Here is a 19,527-nt window from a genome sequence, read left to right on the forward strand (position 1 = left end):
GCGTTCACTGTGCTGTTGGTAGTAGCTTACACGAGTTTCTGGGTTTACATTAACCCAGAAACTCATGTAAGTCCCCAGTTAAGAGTTTAGGCATTCTACCTTTACCATGTGTTTACATTGTGGAGGTTCTCATTTTTTTTTAAATTAGCGCAATGAGCAAGGAAAAGCATTGTTTAAACAGTGACAGTCATCACCACAACAATGTTGTTGAGCTACTTTCAGAATGACAGAACACGCGCAGTCAAGTGTTCTCTGCAGCTGGATGAGTATGTTCACGTGATGTCAATTTCCTGTCCGAAATGTCAGCTCAGCCAGGCGTTTCACTGGCGCGGAATACTCCCCTTAATGTTGGCGGTTCTGAAACTTTATTAATGTCGTTGACTTGTTTGAAGTTCTTGAACTAAGGGCGGGAAGTGTGTCTATGGAAGTCTTTGACGAACGTTGTTGTATGTAGAAAAGTTGTATTTTCGTACTGTCATCTGTATACGTTTTGTTTAAGATATGGGACCGAGGACTACTGTAGTGGACTTATCGGTCCGCGAAGTTTTCAATAATGCTCAGTTTAGCACGAGAAATCATCAAACTTTGGCGAAGACACTTATACAGAAGTACAATGATGTAAGTTTGCGTTTTTCGTCATCACTGTAGTTAAAATTCACACTTCTGAATACTAAAAGCTTGAACTTTCTGAAACAGGAAGGGGAGACCTTCTGTCAAGAATTTCTTCAGTGTCTGAAGATAATACTAGTCCAGGATGAGAAGTCGCCAGTTGTTGAACGTTCAGTGGATTTCGTTGCAACGTTTTGTGCAGCAATGAATGATGATGGCGAAGAAGAAATGAACGATTTACTGAAAATTGTATTCAACTTCATGCTAGAGGTAAAAATAAATCCCTGAATATACAGTCGCATAGCTTGGTCCGAGGAGGAACTTAATCTACTATGTTCTTGAACTTTTGTGAGCATTCACAATGAATGATCAAAGAAACAACTGTAGATTTGCGAGTGTAGCCAGACTTGTATTCTCGCTCCATGACTTGAAAAAGAAATGTTTAAGCACGATATCACTTAGCTTACTGCTCTTGTTTCAGGAAAAGCCATGAGCGGTGTATCATGTGACAAGCAGTAGTCTAATTTCGAGGTCGTCATTTGTAATAGGTCTACGTGATTGATTTATTGCAAGTAAACCGACGATTATGCCTGAAGGGTTTTGCAGATGGTGTCAGCATAGGTGTTTCTCCCCGTGGTACATAGATTGGTGACACTGTTTTTCACATAGCCATGGCAAACTGGTAGTGAAATATGAAAAGAGACAGCCTATTATCTTGAATGAGAGGTGAAATTGAATCATTTGAACTTCTTTGCTGATTATTAATGGATCAAATGTAGTGAATATTGGATAGTTTGAATTTTGCTCATGAAAACCCACAGTTGGATAGTGCACTGGGACGACACTGAACTTGTATTTGATTGAGCAGTTCAAATTCTTGTCTTGCCATAAAGATTAAGTTTCCATAATTTTCTTAAATCACTCAAGGCGAAATCTTGGCTTTACAAATTGGATGACCTTCACCATCCTTTACTACATAATTGGATCTTTACTGTTTCTGATGACCCTTTTGTCAACAAGGTGTTAAACCTTAGTCTAGCAGTACACCAGTGAGATAGTCTGTCTCAGTAATCACATTCATGATTAAAAACACTACTTATAAGACCAGTAGAACTCGCATGCATGTGACAACTACGCCAAATCATCTAATGGAGCTGAAGTGTAGTAATAAAATACTTCTGTTAAGTGAAAGCCATAGGTGTGGCTGTGCACGAGTCATTAATGAGATTTTATACTTGGACTACAGAGCATCAGCAATAGTCTAAAAAAAATGCACATTTTGAAGATGTAGTGAAGGAAGCATAAGATCTCGTTGGTGACTTCGTAGTGAATGACTTACTGATAGTTGTTGCAGGTGTTAATGATATTAACTAACGAAGAAGAAATTTCAATGCTACAGTTATGGGTGATGAACCATACAGTGCTGATATTATGTACAATACCATATTGATATGACAAGCCAAGTTGTACCAAATCTGTATTTAATCTCGGTAACATTTTAATGGTTGGTATGAGTGATAAAGTCCATGTAATAAATACCAACCATCCACAACAAAGTTATCATTACAAAAAACTTGGGTTACATCTCAATGCAAGAGGAAAACGTAATCTGTGTAAAAGCCTTGCTAATTCAGTTAAATATACTTACAAATAATTATATGTAATAAATGTTGTTGCAGTTCAGAAAAAGGCTTGAAATGAGGTCTGAGCCATAGTGATCAGACCATGGAATGCACTGAGGCTGTTACCCATCCTCTAGCCCCTCACAAAATTCCTAGCAGAAAAGGAAGAATGCAGAAACTAACACATCAACTGAAAATGTACACTAATACCTCTTTGGTTTTTGCTAAGATGATGCAAAAAACAAGCAGCCAGACCCTGTGTGTCAGCAAACAAGCTTCAGTTTGCGTGTCCTCGGGGGCAAGAAAACTGTCAAAATGGAGTAATGATTTCTTACAGTTAGACCCCAGGGAACCTCCTTTGTTACCAGCACCCAGATCCAGCACCATCAACAAGTTAGCAGTGTGTCTGAGAAAGCCAGCTTCAAGGAACTTCACAAGGGAAGTTCTCAAAATGATACACAACTGCTGAACAGTTCACTGCAACCATTATGTAACAATGAATCACTTTTATTCATGCGTATAAAAATCATGTCCTTAACAAATAAAATTGATGATCTAGGTATTTTTTTTGGAAAGAATGAAAACATCATATTATGTGTTAATGAACATTGGGTAGGCCTAAGTGAAGATCAGTCAGATTTGTATATACCACTTGGCTTTGATTTAGTCAATGGTTTCTGTAGAAGAACACAACAGCATAGTGGAGCTTCGATATATTGTAGTAATGACCTAGATGTGCAATATAGTGTCTTTAACAGTGCTGATTACTGTACAAAAATGTACCTGAAGCAGCTGCAGCGCTATTTCCCATGTGAAAACTCGTATCAGTGCATTGTACTTCAGATAGTGACAGTGAATTATTTATAGAGATTCTAGAAAAAAATGATCTTATACTTTGAAAAATTGTGCACGCGTATAATGTTAGTGTTTGGAGGCATAAACATTGATATAAGGCTAGAGACATGAAGCAGCTTTACCTATTGAATATGTTAAAAAGATCGCATGATCTATGTTGTTTTAATAACAATTCAACAAGGCTGACATCCTGTCTTGATGATGTCATCAGCAATTTTGAAAAACACCTATGTGACATTGGGTTGTTCAATACTTATTCTTTTAGACCATGAAGGTATATGGTTAAAACAAAAAATTAACATGCCTATATTTGACTGCATCAAAGAAAAGTATGTTGGGCCAATATGCGATCAAAATATTGACAGCTGCAGTGACACAGTTGTGGATGATTAGATGGAATGATGTTCTACTTGAAAGTGAATGTTGGGGATGCATTTGCAGCTTTTATCAGTGTGCACCCAGATATTTTTAATATCTGATGTCCAAAGACTCTGGAAAGAAATAAGGCAGCAGCCCAAAAATATGGCTCTACTTCCATCTGTAAGTGGTTCACACCCACTCTCCCAAGGTAGAACATAAATGATGATTTATTATGATAAAGATAGAGTGTGCTGCATACAAAGCCACTTACATAAAGTTAAAGAGTAAATACAGAAAAGAAATCTGGTTTGCAAAGTGTAAGCTAATGATGCACTAATAAGTCCCACAACAAGTGTAAAGCTGCTTGGCATGTTGTAAAGACTGAATTGGGAGAAGCAAAGAAAATAAAAATGATGATTATAGTGTTAACATCACACCAAATGAATACAGTGCCTAGTTTGTTAATTTTTCTGTCATCGGGTCCTTGACAGCAACTGAGTCGAACTACAAATATTAAAAGAATCCAAAAGAGGCTTTCTTTTTCCTACGTGAACACATTTCTTCTACATATGTGAATGGAGAGGGGACCAGTTAAATTATATCAAGCAATCAGTTGCAAAATTAAGTGATCCACAAAACTACTGTCCAGTATCATTGACATAGATTTGTTGTAGAATCATAGAAAATATTCTGAGCTCTGACGTGATGAGGTATCTTGAACAGAACGACCTCCACAATGCCAACGAGCATAGATTCCGAAAACATTGATCCTGTGTAGTTCAACTCTTACTTCTCTCCCATCATTTACTGTAAGCTTTAAATCAAGAAATGCAGTATTTCTTGATTACTAAAAAGCATTTGACTCAGTACCACACTTAAACTTATTGTCAAAAATTCGATCTTATGGTATGTAAAGTGAAATTTGTGTCTGAATTGAAGAGTTTTTGGTAGGGAGGTTGCAGCATGTTATCTTGGATGGAGAGTTGGCATCAGATGTAGAAGTAACTTCGGATGTGCTTCAGGGAAGTGTGTTGAGACCCTTGATGTTGATGTTGTATAATAATGACCTTGTGGTCAATGTTAATAGTAACCTCGGGCTATTAAAGATGATGCAGTTATCAATTATGAAGTAGTGTCTGGAAGGGGCTGGAAGTATTCAGTGAGATCTTGATAAGATTTCAGTTTGATGCAAATATTGGCAACTTGATTTAAATGTTCAGAAATGTAAAAGTGTGCTCTTCACAATGAAAAAACGTAGTATTCTTATGACTATGATATCGGTGAGCACTGTTGATACTGGCCAACTGTGTGTGTAACACTTTGTAGGGATTTGAAATGAAATAATCACATAGGATCAGTTGTGGGTAAAGCAGGTGGTGGACTTCAGTTTATTGGTAGAATACTGGGAAGTGCAATCAGTCCACAATGGAGTTTGCTTACAAATCACTTGTGCAAACTGTTTTAGAATATTGCTCAAGTATGTGGAACTTGTACCAAATAAGATTAACATGGACTATTCAAAGTATACAGATAAAGGCAGCACGAACACTCACAGGTTCATTTGACCCACGAGAAAGTGTTAGAGATGCTAAAGAAACTGAACTGGTAGGCCCTTGAAGATAGATGTAAACTATCCCAAGAAGTCTACTAACAAAATTCAAGTACTGGCTTTAAATGACGATTCTATGAATATTCTGCAGCCCCTTACATATTGCTCACATAAGGACCGTGTGGACGAGGTTAGAATAATTACAGCACACACACAGAGGCATTCAAACTGTCATTTTTCTGGTGCTTCACACGTGAACAGAATGGGAAGAAGCCCTGATAACTGGTGCAGTGGAACATACCCTCTGCATGCACTTCACGGTGGTTTGCAGAGTGTGGATGAAAATGTAGACCTGTCTGCTAACAAGACTCTTAGTGATTCTCAATATGGTTTCGGACCTGGTTTATCAAATCTAAAAACAGCAGAAAATATCATTTCTTTCACTTTGTCTGCATTTGAAGCCAGACTTCTTGTAAATGCCACACTCATAGACCTGAGTAAAGCTTTATATTGTGTCAGCCACAGAATTATACTAAAAAAGCTTTACTTTTGTGGTTTTAAAGGCAAAGTACTACCTATAATTACAACTTACCTTAGTGAGAGAAAACACTGTATATTTTAACAAAAACAAATCACGCACACTTTGTGTCGCATGAGGTGCCCCAGAACTTTCCATGCTAGGACCTTTCTTTTCATAATTTTTGTAAATGATTTGCCCAGTATGATGCTATGTAAATCCATATTATATGCAGATAACACCACCTCTGTTGTAGCTGATAGGCTGTTGGATACACTAGAGCAGAAAGGTGTACAATAACTCGGAATATCCTATATACGATTCAGAGTAAATGATTTACAAATCAACCTTCCTAAAAGTGTAAATATTCCTTTTGCCCTTTGTAACAATTACAACGGTAATACCACAGTTAAACTTCTTGGCATTCATCTTGGTTCAGAATTAACTTGGGAAGCTCACTATGTACGCACAAAGTAAGCCTGGGTCACCTATTGGCTAAGTAAACTTAGGACTTGTATGACTGACAAGATACTGCTGAACTCTTTGTTACACATTGTTTCACAACCACCTCATGTAAACAGTGCTTTTATGGGGCAATTCGTCTGGAGTGAAAAGAATTTTCATCTGATAGAAAAAGGCCAATAGGTGGATTGTTGAAGTAAGAAACACCGTATCATGTAGGAAATACTTTAAAAAAGCTCAAAATACAGACAATTGGATTCCTGTCCATGCTCTGCTGCTTTGTGCATATCAAGGAGAACCAAGACAGCCATGGACTGTGAGTGTCCGTACATAAGTATGACACACATTAAAGGCAATTGATTGACATCCAGTTACTAGACCTAAAAAAAGAAAAGAAAAGTTATATATACATAAGGATACAATTATCTGATATGTTACCAAATAATATAAAGAGTGGATCACTGAATGTCTTCAGAAATATTACAAGAAAGTGTTTTGAACAAAAAGCCTTCTATATCATAGAAGCATTTAAAATTTGTGATAAAAATTATCCAATTTTCTAAAACTGCTGAATGTTCCGACCACTGTATTATTTGAGCTTTTCTTAAAATGTTTGTGTCTTACTCTTATGCTTTATTTTTGCAACGCATTGATACTTAACGATTCACACATTCAAACACATCTGATGTATATTTGTTAAACTATTGTTCTCAGCATGTGTATGTGTTACACGTGCTGTTTCTCCTTTTCCCATTCTGGGTGATGAATTTGTATTTAATGATTATTACATGTGTCTAGTATCAACCACATATATTCCGTTAACATGTTCAAAACATATGACTTATTCTACAGCTGTATTATGTGTGTAAAAAATACATCAGTTGCATGGAAAATGCTTGAAGATGGATCAATAAGTCAGTCTTCAATCCTGAAAAAAATTGATTATTGTATGTATGTACATTTTTTGTAATCTGGAATTCGCATGGAACAGAGCCGATAAGTGTTTTGAGGCATAAAATTACTTTTGCTTTGTACTGGAAGTAACTTACAAATTTTTGAATTACAACAATGCAGTTTTTTTTTCATTTGGTGTTTATGAATTAATGTATTATACTTCTTAATGCTTAATCTGCCAGGTACCTAAATCATTCAATATTGTGTAACTAATTGATGGAAATACTGCTTTTTGAAAAATTGATACTGATTGTGGTGCATCATAAAAATGTGCTGTGTAAAGGCAACTGACACATGATTGAGATATGAATGTATAGTGTAGTTGGTATGAGTTCGAGGTTTCTTATCTTGGAATTAATTTGAGCTGGGCATGGGTGACAGTCAAGTCACCTTCATCCACATTTTCCAGGGCTTTGCTTTAATTATTGCAGAAAATACCAGTATTGTTTTATGGACGTTGAATGTTTTGCATTCTGTGATATTTGTTGTTTACATTGAAAAAAGTGCAGGATAATCCTTCCAGTTTTTCTTTATTATACTGGTCTCAGAGAAAACAGTATACAATTTCAGTGGATCATAGAATAATTGTACACCAGAGGGGCTATTGATTTTGAGCTGCTGAAGATTGGCTTGTCACATAAAACCAGTTTAACATAGTTTGGAAAATAGCTGTTGTAGGCTCTGCTTCAGTATTGAACATGTGGACCTTTTCTTGAACAGTAATGCTACAGATTCCCAATAAGGACAGTCATTGTTCACCTCTTATTGCATCATTGCCTAATGAGACCATAAGTTAATTTTACATTAAGAGTAGGAGGGAGACAAGAAAAATTTACAATATTGGAGGAAGGGCGAGGAAAGCAACAAAGGAGAAATGAAATAATGTCAGCAGTCTTGCTGAAAGCTCATACATTAAGTGCCTTCCTATTTGTAGTGCATACCTCGCAAATGTACATTATGGTGCAGACATTACAAAATCCATGTGCTGTTGGGATTTGTAGTATGTAATATTAGGTGATGAACAAGTGTTTTAATTGCATCTTCTGCACTAATTTATGCCACAGTTTTCACATCTTTGTGCTGTTACAGCATCATGAGGCAAAGAACCAAGCTGTACGTTACAGAATCTGTCAGATGATTGACAAGATTATGAATCGATTAGGCCAAGCTGAGCTGGATGTCAATATTTGTGAGAAAATAACGGAGTGCATGCTGCAGCGCTTACTGGTGAGTTTAACTGAAAGTTATAACATCTCATCAAATTAAGCTAAGCTGTGCAAAATTTATGCTCGAGGTACAAAAAATGCAGTTTTTATTGGTGTTTTCAGTAGGGGACTGTAGAATGTCATGAGAATTGTACTGCAGTTATAATTAAATTTAAAATGAAACTAGCAGTGCCATCAGCTGAAGTAACATTGGTCCAGAGGGGGGAAAAAAATTTCATATTAACGTCAGTGAACATCCTTAGGTGGCAGCACTATCTACTTTACTTGTGCACTGTTTCTGTAGTTCATGCATCTGCCACTGCAGCAGCACTTGTCACATGAGAGGTGTTAATTAAAGGAGAATGCTAGTGTTCGATCTTGCATCTGTTCATCTGTTACAGAAGTCAGTTTAATGTTGATAATGAGATTCTTTTTTGGATTGAGGTGCAAAACAAGAAATTTCTAAGACTTGATTTTGGTACAAAATAGGCTATATTTCACAGTGAGGTAATATTTGGTCCATGTTTTGGGGTAACTTTGACTCAAAAAAATTTTAGTCTGAGTTTTTATTTATTTTGCTACTTACTATTAATTATATTAAAAAGTCTTGCTCTTTTAAATAGAATTCTATTCTGTCAAGGTAACAAGTATTTCCTGTACTAGTAAATGAACTGATAAAGGGTCTAAAATGGTCAGTGATCCAAAACTTCATCTTTGGGTTTGAAAAGTGTGGAATTGTCCCAGTAAACAGGTGAAAGCCAATGAACAAAAATGAAGTTGACATGGTAGGAGAAGTGTTCAGTTTGCCAGTACCCTGTTAAGTAGGCTCAGCTTAGTGGATAAAATGGGACAATGTCATGCCAGCTTGACAGTCATTCAAAGGAAATATTTGGTTCAAGTACACTTTTTGTGCTCGGCACACTTAAAATTTGAAGGCTGTGCAATTCCCCATTTTTGTGCTATGTGAATAGAAGGTTGAGGAACAAAAAGTCAGCCACGACAACTATTTGCCATTTTGTGGCTGCAACAAAGTATGAACAAACAAAAGTATACAGCCTGCACCGCACTTGTTCCACAGAGAAGTTATTTGTTGTTAATTTTACTTAACTACCATAATAACTCGTATTTTGGTACCTATTGGTATGTAAACATGTTATTAAAACTTTTTTAGCAAATTTTTGCTAAATTTTTGAGTTTTGTGATGAAATATTGCTAAATATTATCACCTTCTGTTTTCTTTATTTTTCTTTCATTATAAACGGCAGTGATTTGTACTAGAAAATATTTTGTTTCGGAGACCCTCTGGGTAATGTCCGAAAATTGAGCTTTTGAATACTACAGTCAATCATCTACAAACTGTTATGTTTAATGTTCGATAGATTTTCATTTTTAAATGCCATAATTTTGCACATTTTGTAATATTTTCATTATTTATCTAAATCTAATCATAATCAAGAAGTTATTGCAGCAATAGAAATAATTCAAAGGAAATCGTGTGTGTTAGTGGTAATCGTAAACTTGTAGTTATCACCTCGAAAAAAATCATGATGCAACCACGAAACTTGATGATGGTGTTAGTTCTTCACTGCATATCTACCCATCAGTGTGATACATGGTTCCCAGCAATGCATGACTAGAAGGACATCTCCATTGTAGAATTCTGCAGGGAGGAGGTAAAAGTTGCTGTGTGCTATGTCAAGAGTGTATGGGGCTGAGGCAAAATTTGATATCCCAAAGAAGCAGCAAGTGTGACTGTCCAGTGCAAGTGTTGTCATGGAGCACACTCACCCTGTTGCTGGCTACAGATAGCACTTTGCAATCAAAATGTGTTTGCACCACACTATAAACTGTGGGTCCTTTTTTCCCAGTTGGATATCTAGGGTAGGTTACGCCCAGTTGAAAGATTTGCACAAAGCCATTGAGCCACTGTGAGAGGCCTGCAAAACACTCGGTATTTCTTTCCCTGATGATGGTTAGTCTTCTCCTTTCCTGGTGCTGGTGAACTCTGTATTTTCATCACTTGCTTTGTTCCTTTGTCTTGTGGTTATTGTCATACACCCAGTGTTCAACCATAGTGACTAGGCGACTATAAATATGTTACCTGGATTGGCCTGAGAGTTTCAACATTTACTGTGCTGCCTCAGTTCAGCAGGCTTTCGTAACGGCTGTAGGCAGTCGTGTTACTTAGTGGGGGACGACTTCCATCATTTTCAAAATGTTGTGCAAGATGCTGGAAACAGATCAGTGACAGATTTTCACTTTTTCTGCTATTGTCTAGGTTATGATATGCTGCTTCTCTTGTGATTCCTAGTTTCTCACAGATAGTCTAAAACTTCATTCTTTGTCATTCAGACTCGTTTGATCATACTGGAAATGTCTGGACCACCTAACCACTGTTTCGTGTTATGATGCCTTGTTGCCATTCACTTCCGCAATCTCACCATAGGTTGTTGTAGCATTATTCCCCTTCAAATGCAGAAAACAAATTACCACACAATAATCTAATGGATTGAGTTGTTTTGCTTTTGTTTTGGCTCCTATGTAGCTGCATGCTACAGTACTGTGGTTCGGGGCTTTCAGCATGTGGCAGTACTAATGTGCAACATGTTATCAACTTTTTGTATTGTACAGGGTGTTCATAAATGAATACTATGGTTTTAACACTTATATTTATTAAATTAAACTTACAGTTATAAATGATATGTCAAATGAAAGAGCAACTCAAAAAGTTTGACCAAGAACCTTATAAATGTTTGATGTGAGCACCATTTGTCACACAGCACACACAGTCTATTGTCGAGCACTGGATAGGCCGCAAAGGGGCACAATGACAGGGCTCGCTTTGCATGGCGTCCACGTTCACCCAACCTAACGCCATGTGATTTTTTTTCCTTTGGGGCTTCATCAAGGATCGTGTGTATGTGCCTCCGCAATCAGAAGACCTCCCTGAATTAAGAAACTGGATTGAAGCAGCTCTTGCTACAATCACTGAAGACGCACTTATCAATGTTTGGGAAGAACTTAACTATAGACTTGATGTGTGCCATGTGACAATTAGTGCTCACATTGAATATTTATAAGTTTCTTGGTAAAACTGTTTGGGTTGCTCTTTCATTTGACGTATCATTTAAAACTGTAGGTTTAATATAACAAATATTATAAAGTGTTAAAACCCCAATATTGATTTATAAACACCCTTTACTTATGCTGCAGTTATACGGTTAGTTTCTGAAACATTAGAAGAATTGTAGCACAGTAGGGTGCATAGACATGAAGGTGTAACTGAATGCAGAAAAACGTTATTGAGTTCGGATGTTTCCAGTACCTCATAGTGAATGAAATTAACCACTTTATCTAAGTATCAGTGCAGACCCTCCAACATATCTACAAGTGAATGATATAGCATTCACAGCCATCAACACTGTGTAACAGCTGTGGTCATAAGGATCCTAGCCAACAGGAACAAAAGAAAAATGTCAAGCCATATTAATGCCAATCAGGTTCAAAACCAAAATGAATGGCTGCCATTTCAAGTTCCCAAGCAGACATTGCAAAGGGAACTGCATGTGGTGGACATCTGGAGGGGACAAAGTGGCACATAAAGCTGCATGCCATCAACAGGCCAAACAACACGAACTGGATAATAACTGACGGGAGGTGAGTAGTCATTTGAGGAGTCAGGATTTTGCCCCTTTGTAAATTATGCAGGGTGATTGTCCACCTCCTCCTCCCCGCTGTATAAACTGCAGTGGCGGCCATGCCACCTCATCTCGGTAGTGTCCAGTGTATCTTGATGAGCGGGCTGTTCGAGATCTGGGTAAAGGAAAAGGTGCCTTATCTAGTTGCTCGCAAGTTACTGGCTAATCACAAACCCTGTGTTCTCCCATCTGATACCTATAGTTCTGTTCTTGCTAACTCCTGCTCCATGAAGGACATGGCCACGCATACATGCGACCTCCAGTTCAGCTCTGAGGTTGTCAAATCGCCCAGTGTGAAGGTAGCATTTGCCATCCCCAATCCAACTGTGCACCAAGCTGTCAAACTCTTGCCTCAAGGAGTGAAACCACCAACTACACAACCGGTAGGTCGGAAAGGTCAGGAGTACTCCCGCGAAAACTTCCTCCGTCCCTCCGTACAAACAACAAGAGAGTTTTCATCTATCCGGAAAGGCTCGAAGTAGTCCTCCCGAGGCAAACAGTCTTCTCCTTCACCACCTCGTAGATCCTCTGCGATGGTGTCAGCATGTGATACCTCAGCCTGGCCAGCCTCTGTGTTGCCAGTGTGCACCACCAACCATTTTTCAGCATTGGACTCAACAGTCCAACCACACAAGCAAGCTGATGCTTCTGTGGACCCTCTGGAGCAGGATCCTCCTGCTTCTGTGTGCCCTGTAGTAGCACCTCTTCCCCAGCTGTCACTCAGCAGCTGCCAAGGTGACACCCCAACGTCTCTTCCTCATGACACTCTTCCAATGGAATGTTGGCAGCTTTCAGTCCCACAAAGAGGATTTACAGCTGCTTTTAACGCCGCAGTGTCTCCTTGTACTCTGCCTTTAGGAAATGAAATTGCGCCCTCACGAAAGCTTTGAGCTTTCACATTTTTTACCGATTCATTTTGACCTTCCCCCTAAGGTCAGCAATCCCTCTCATGGGGTGTCGTGTTGCTCATACGGAATGACATTCACAGTCAACCCATCTCCCTGACTACCCCCTCAAGCTGTGGCATTTCACCTTTTCCTTCCCCACCTGACTTTTTCCCTCTGTACTATATATGCCCGTCCATCATTCACTGTCACCGCAGCAGACTTCCTTCAACTTATTGGGCAACTACCTCCCCCATTTTTGCAACTCGGTGACTTTAATGCATGTCATCCCCTTTGGGGATCTCTCAGGACCTGTCAGAGAGGTACCCTCTTGGCTGACCTGTTTAACCTATTTAACCACTTCTGCCTTAACACTGGAGCACCCACTTTCCTTTCAGACTCCTCCCACCCCTATTCCCATTTGGACCTATCCTTCTGCACTGCCCAGCTTGCCCATCGTCTTGAGTGGTCTGTTCTTTCTGACACCTACTCTAGCAACCATTTCCTGCGTGCTCTCCGTTTGCTGATCACTACCACATCTGCATGCACGCCTAAGTGGCAGCTTCCTAAGGCTGACTGGCAGCTTTACTCCTCCCTGGCGACCTTTGAAGAACAAGATTTCCCCAATTATGATGACCAGGTGGAATATCTCTCAAACTTTATCCTTACTGCTGCTTAACATTCCATTCCTCGCACTTCCTCTCTACCACATCGTGTCCCAGTCCCTTGGTGGACTGAGGCATGCCGCGATACAATTTGTGCACGTAAACATATTCTCCGCGGTTTTAACTGCCACCCTACACTGACAAACTGCATTCATTATAAACAGATGCATGCAAAGTGTCTTTGTGTCCTTTGGGATAGCAAAAGAGCTAATTGGATTTCATTTCCCTAGTTCTTTTAACATTTCCACACCTTCCTCTGTCATGTGGGCCAACCTCTGATGGCTCTCTGGAACCAAGATCCATTCCCCGACTTCCCCCGCTTCAGGCCCGTGGGTTAGAATAGTCCCTAGGTAATTCTGTCCTTCATAAGAGCCGATTAAGAGTCCAACACCTTTTGACCTGTATGTGATGGTTCCCTATAGAGTTTGACCTCCATTCTTCTAAATTTTCCCGAAGAGTGAGCCAATTGGTGAAGGGAGCCTTACATGATGCATCGTGTCCATCGTGCATTGAAATCTTTAGCCCACTTTCTCGTCGTGGCATTGCAGTCCCGCTCATTCTCCATCTCGAGCGAGGACACCTTCCTTGGTGCGCTTTCCTCCACCCACTACACAGTGGCGTTTTCTGCGCCAACGAGGACAATGGAATTCTTTGCACCTCGTATCCAGCACGGTAGCCAGTCGGTTGTGGTGGGGCCAACATGTACCCTGTTGGTTTTACCCCCTGACTACACAGGGATCGCTCTGCTGATGCCTGTGCCATTAACTCCCCACGTATGCCAAGGAGTAGATGGCCGTCACCCTGGGGCATCAGGACTCCCGGCAATGGCCTTCCTGTCAGGTGGCCTTTGCTGCGGCTGGGTGGTACCCGTGGGGACAGCTCATGGTTGGAGTGGGTGGCATCAGCGCGGATCACGCGCAATGAAGCGTATCACATCATCACTTGACGGTGATCAAACCCCAACAGTCTTTAAGTGTTCAAAGTCTGAGTAGAATGCAAGGAAATATGATCCTAAATCATTCCCCTCCCTGGCTATGCCATGGGAGAAACGCCAGGCTAAGGGTGGCGGCGAACCTTATTCGCCCTGGTACCTCGTATGTCCGAGTGTTGATGGGAAATATTTCTTGTCAGTGAAACCTAGTTTTTTGTGGAGGGTTTAGACGATAAGTTTGCGGAGGTGGAGGGCTTGTCCAAAATGCGGTCAGGGTCGATCTTGATCAAAACAGCATCCTCTGCCCAGTCACGGGCACTATTCGCCCGAGACAAGCAGGGGATGTTTCAATTTCCATCACACCCCATAAGAGCGTAAATATGGTCCAGGGTATCATATTTCACAGGGACCTTCTTTTGCAGTCTGGCGATGAGCTGCGTGCCAATTTAGAGTGATGAGGTGTTCATTTCGTCTGGCATGCCCACCGGGGTCGGAGGGATAATGAGGTTGCCTCCAGTGCCTTCATCTTGGCCTTCGAGGGTGACACATTACCCGTGAAAATCAAGGTGATGATCTACTGCTGTGATGTAAAGCCATATATCCCTCCCACGATGCAGTGCTTTAAGTGCTGGGTTTTCGGCCATATGTCTTTCCACTGTACTTTGAGTCACCTGTTGGGATTGTGGACGTCCTTTACATCCCAATATTCCATGTGCCTCGTCTCCAATCTGTGTCAGCTGTGGAGAGCATCGTCCCCCTTGTTCACCAGACCGTAGGATTTTACAGCGAGAAGGGAAAATCATGGAATAAGACCCTGGACCGACTGACCTGCACTGAGGCAAAGAGGAAATTTGAGTGTCTACATCCTGTGGCTATGACCTCCTCTTATGCCGCCACTATGAGAACAGTTGTAGCCTCATCAGTTCCGTGAGTTCCAGTCGGCTCTCAGAGCCGGAAGACTACACCTGCTCCCTTGATGGTGGGGGGCACTTCGTTCCCTGTAGCTCCCGCACCACCTACCTGGGGAGCCCTGTCCCCCCAACCAATTGGAACACCAGTCCCCACATCTCAGCCGGAGAAGCGTTAGTCTTCTTTGGCTCCTCTTGCTAGGAACCGGTCCCTTGGGTCACTCCCTTCCCAGGTTTCTGCTAGTAGGAAAGATGACACTCGCCAGTGGCTGAAGTGCCCAATAGCAGCTGGTTCTAGGGCTTCACGATCAACATCAGCCCCGGAGACTGAATCAGTGAAGCCGTCCCAGCCAGAGAAACCCAAGGATCAGTGAGAGAAATCCAGAAAGAAGACCCCCAAGACCAAGGGAATTGTGATGGCACCCACACCATCGCTGCGTACAAGCTCTGCGTCTGAGGATGAGGTGAAGATTCTGGCATCTGCTGAGGGCGTAGATCTCACCAGACCCTCAGACACAGATATAGCCTGTTCAAGAAATAGGTCAGTGGCAGCAATTGTAGACTACCTCAGTGAGTGTTTCATGCCTTCCCAGTCTCACGAGCACGTCATCCTCCAGTGGAATAGCGGCGGTTTTTTCCACCACCTGGATGAGCTACGGCAGCTGTTAAGCTTTACAACTGCTTTCTGCATTGCCCTCCAGGAAACCTGGTTCCCGGCATGTGGACCTCTGCCCTTCTCAGCTATAGGGGTTATTACAAGAACCATAGCAGCTAATAGTGTATCAGGTGGAGTTTGTGTCTGTACTGAACTCGGTATGTAGTGAACCTGTGCCCTGCCAAACTCCTCTTGAATCTGTAGCTGCCAGGATAAGGACAACACAGGAAATAACTGTCTGCAGTGTATATCTCCCTCCAGATGGTGCGGTACCCCTGAACGTATTGGCTGCACTGATTGATCAACTCCCTAAACCTTTCCTACTTTTGGGATATTTGACCACCTACAACCTTTTGTGGGGTAGCTTACTGGCCTTGGCAGAGATGTCGTAAATTTACTGTCCCAAGTCGACCTCTGCCTCTTAAATACTGGGGCTGCCACACATTTCAGTGTGGCTCATGGTAGTTACTTGGCCATTGATTTATCAATTTGCAGCTCAGGACTCCTCCCATCTATCCACTGGTTAGCACATGACAACCTGTGTGGTAATGACCAGTTCCCCATCTTTCTGTCACTCCCCTGGAGTCATGCCCGTGGACATCTACACAGATAGGCTTTAAACAAGGCAGACTGGGAAACTTTCACCTCTGCCGTCACTGTTGAATCTCCTCCACACGGTAACATCGATGTCATGGTTGAGCAGGTGACTATGACAATTGTTTCTGCGGCAGAAAACGCGGCCCCTCATTCTTTAGGGTGCCCCCAGGATAAGGCAGTCCCTTGGTGGTCGCTGGAAGTTGCTGAAGCAGTTAAAGAGTGTCGGTGAACTCTACAGCGGCATAAGTGGCATCCTTCCCTGGAGCACCTCATAGCCTTTAAACGGCTCCATGCCCGCGTTTGCCAACTTATCAAATGACAGAAGCAGGAGTGTTGGGAGAGATAAGTCTCGACTGTTGGGTGCAGTAAATCACCTTCCCAAGCCTAGGCAAAGATCAAATGTCTTTTCAGGTATCAGACCCGGTATTGCCGTAAACAATGTGTTATCTACCAATGCAAACGCGATTGCCAAGCACATTCCTCGAGCCTCTGCTTCAGAGAATGACCCTCCAGCCTTTCGCACACTCAAACAGCGCCTGGAAGGGAAAGTCCTCTCTTTCACTATATGCCCCAGTGAATCCTATAACGCCCCGTTTACAGAGTGGGAGCTCCCCAGTGCCCTGGCACATTGCCCCGACACAGCTCCTGGACCTGATCAGATCCACAGCCAGATGATTAAACACGTCTCATCTGACTACAAGTGACATGTCCTTGTCATCTTCAACAGGAGCTGGTGCGATGGCATCTTTCCATTGCAATGGCGGGAGAGTACCAGCATTCCGGTGCTCAAATCCGGTAAAAAACTGCTTGATGTGGATAGCTATCAGCCTCACCAATGTTCTTTGTAAGCTGCTGGAACATATAGTGTGTCAGCAGTTGGGTTAGGTTCTGGAGTCACGTGGCATACTGGCTCCATGTCAGGGCAGCTTTCGCCAGGTTTGCTCTACCACTGATAACCTTGTGTCCCTCGAGCCTGCCATCTGAACAGCCTTTTCCAGACACCAACACGTGGTTGCCATCTTTTTTGACTTACGTAAAGCATGAGACATGACCTGGCAACATAATATCATTGCCACATTGTGTGAGTGGGGTCTTCGGGGCCCACTGCTTTTGATTTTTATCCAAAACTTCCTATTGCTCCATACTTTCCGTGTCCAAGTCGGTGCCTCCCACAGCTCCCCCTGTATTCAGGAGAATGGCATTTCGCAGGGCTCTGTATTGTGTGTGTCACTATTTTTAGTAGCCATTAACGGTCCAGCAGCAGCTGTCAGGCCCTCCATCTCACCTTCTCTGTATGCAGACAAATTTTGCATTTCGTAGGGCTGCTCCAGTACTGGTGTTGCTGAGTGACGCCTACGGGGAGCCATCCACAATTCTGTCATGGGCTCTAGCCCATGGCTTCCAGTCTTCCGCCATGAAGACGTGTGTCATGCATTTCTGTCGGCATCGTACCATTCATCCGGAACAAGCACTTTACCTTAATGACGATCCACTCACTGTAGTGGAGACATATTGATTCTTAGGACTGGTTTTCGATGCTAGTTTGACTTGGCTTCTTGATCTTCGTCAGCTTAAATTGAAGTGATGGCAGCATCTCAATTCCCTCTGCTGCCTGAGCAACACCAACTGGGGTGCATATTGTTCAATGCTGCTGCAGCTCTACAGAGCACTTGTCCAATCCCGCCTTGACTATGGGAGTGTTACTTATGGTTCGGTGTCGCCTTCAGCTTTGCGTTTGCTCGACCCATTCCAACATTGCGGAGTTAGACTAGCGACGGGAGCTTTTAGGGTGAGTGACAAGCGTCCCTCCATTGAAGATCAGACGTGCACAACTGCTTGCCAGTTACGTTGCACACATTCACAGCTGTGGTTGCATACATTCATAGCTGTCGTGAACATTCTAATTACTGTCGTCTTTTCCCAACCACGGCAGTTCTACTCCCCCATCGGCGGCCCAGGTCAGGGCTAACGATTGCAGTTCATGTGCGATCGCTTCTGTCTGAACTGGAGTCCTTGCCTGTACCACCTCTCCTCGAGGTCCATTCACATACACCTCCATGGTGTAGCTGTAGGCCGAAGCTTCGCCTGGACCTTTTGTGTGGCCCTAAGGACTTCGTTAACCCTACGGCTCTCCACTGTTGCTTCCTCTCAATTCCTGAAGTGTTCCGTGGCTCTGAAGTGATTTACACCAACAGCTCGATGGCTGATAGTAGTGTTGGCTACGCCTTTGTCCACAGAGGCCATATTGAACAGCATTTCCTGCCCGATGGCTGCAGTGTATTCAGTGTAGAGCTGATGGTCATATCTCGTGCACTTGAGTATATCTGTTCATTCCCCGAGGAGTCGTTTCTTCTGTGTACCGACTCCTTGAGCAGCCTACAAGCTGTCGACCAGTGCTACCCTCGCCATCCTTTGGTAGCGTCCATTCAGGAGTCCATCTATGCCCTGGACAGGTCTCGTCGTTCAGTGGTGTTTGTGTGGACCCCAGGACACATCGGATTCCCATTCAGCAAACTTGCTGACGGGTTGGCCAAACAGGCTACACGGAAACCACTGCAGGAGATGGGCATCTCTGAAACCGACCTGCGTTCTGTCTTATGCCACAAAGTTTTTCGGCTTTGGGAGACGAAGTTGCATAACAGTATGCACACCAAACTGCGTGTCATTACGGAGACTGTGGGCTTCTCGCAGGATCAGTTGTCCTTTTTGGACTCTGCATTGGCCATATGTGGCCCACACCTGGTTACCTCCTCTGTTGCGAGGACCCACCTCAGTGTCACTGTGGCTCCCAAATGACAGTCGTCCACCTCTTGCTGGACTGCCCACTTTTATTTGCTCTGCGGTGGACTTTTAACTTTCCCAGCACCCTACCTTCAGTGTTAGGTGACAATGCCTAAACAGCAGCTTTAGTTTTACGTTTTATTCATGAGGTTCGGTTTTATCATTTGATCTGAGTTTTAGCGCATATCCTTTGTCCCTCTGTGTCCTCCACCCTAGGGCTTTTAATGTGGATGTTTTAATGTGTTGCAGAGTGGCTGACTTTTGTTGTCCTGTTT

The 19,527-nt window shown here is 42.2% G+C and overlaps 1 protein-coding gene across 1 annotated transcript in view; it reads left to right on the forward strand.

Annotated features, from left to right (window-relative positions):
- Window positions 1-413: 413 nt before the first annotated feature.
- The window catches only part of LOC124789750 (condensin complex subunit 3), a 185,625-nt gene continuing 166,511 nt past the window's right edge, over window positions 414-19,527 (forward strand). The window contains exons 1-3 of the mRNA XM_047257204.1: window positions 414-618; window positions 697-879; window positions 8,018-8,155. Of these exons, the coding sequence (XP_047113160.1) occupies window positions 502-618; window positions 697-879; window positions 8,018-8,155 (438 nt within the window). The 5' untranslated portion in view covers window positions 414-501. The remainder of the gene's footprint in view (window positions 619-696; window positions 880-8,017; window positions 8,156-19,527) is intronic.

The sequence above is a fragment of the Schistocerca piceifrons genome, chromosome 3 (genome assembly GCF_021461385.2).
Source record: "Schistocerca piceifrons isolate TAMUIC-IGC-003096 chromosome 3, iqSchPice1.1, whole genome shotgun sequence".
In the NCBI taxonomy this organism is placed as follows: Eukaryota; Metazoa; Arthropoda; class Insecta; order Orthoptera; family Acrididae; genus Schistocerca; species Schistocerca piceifrons.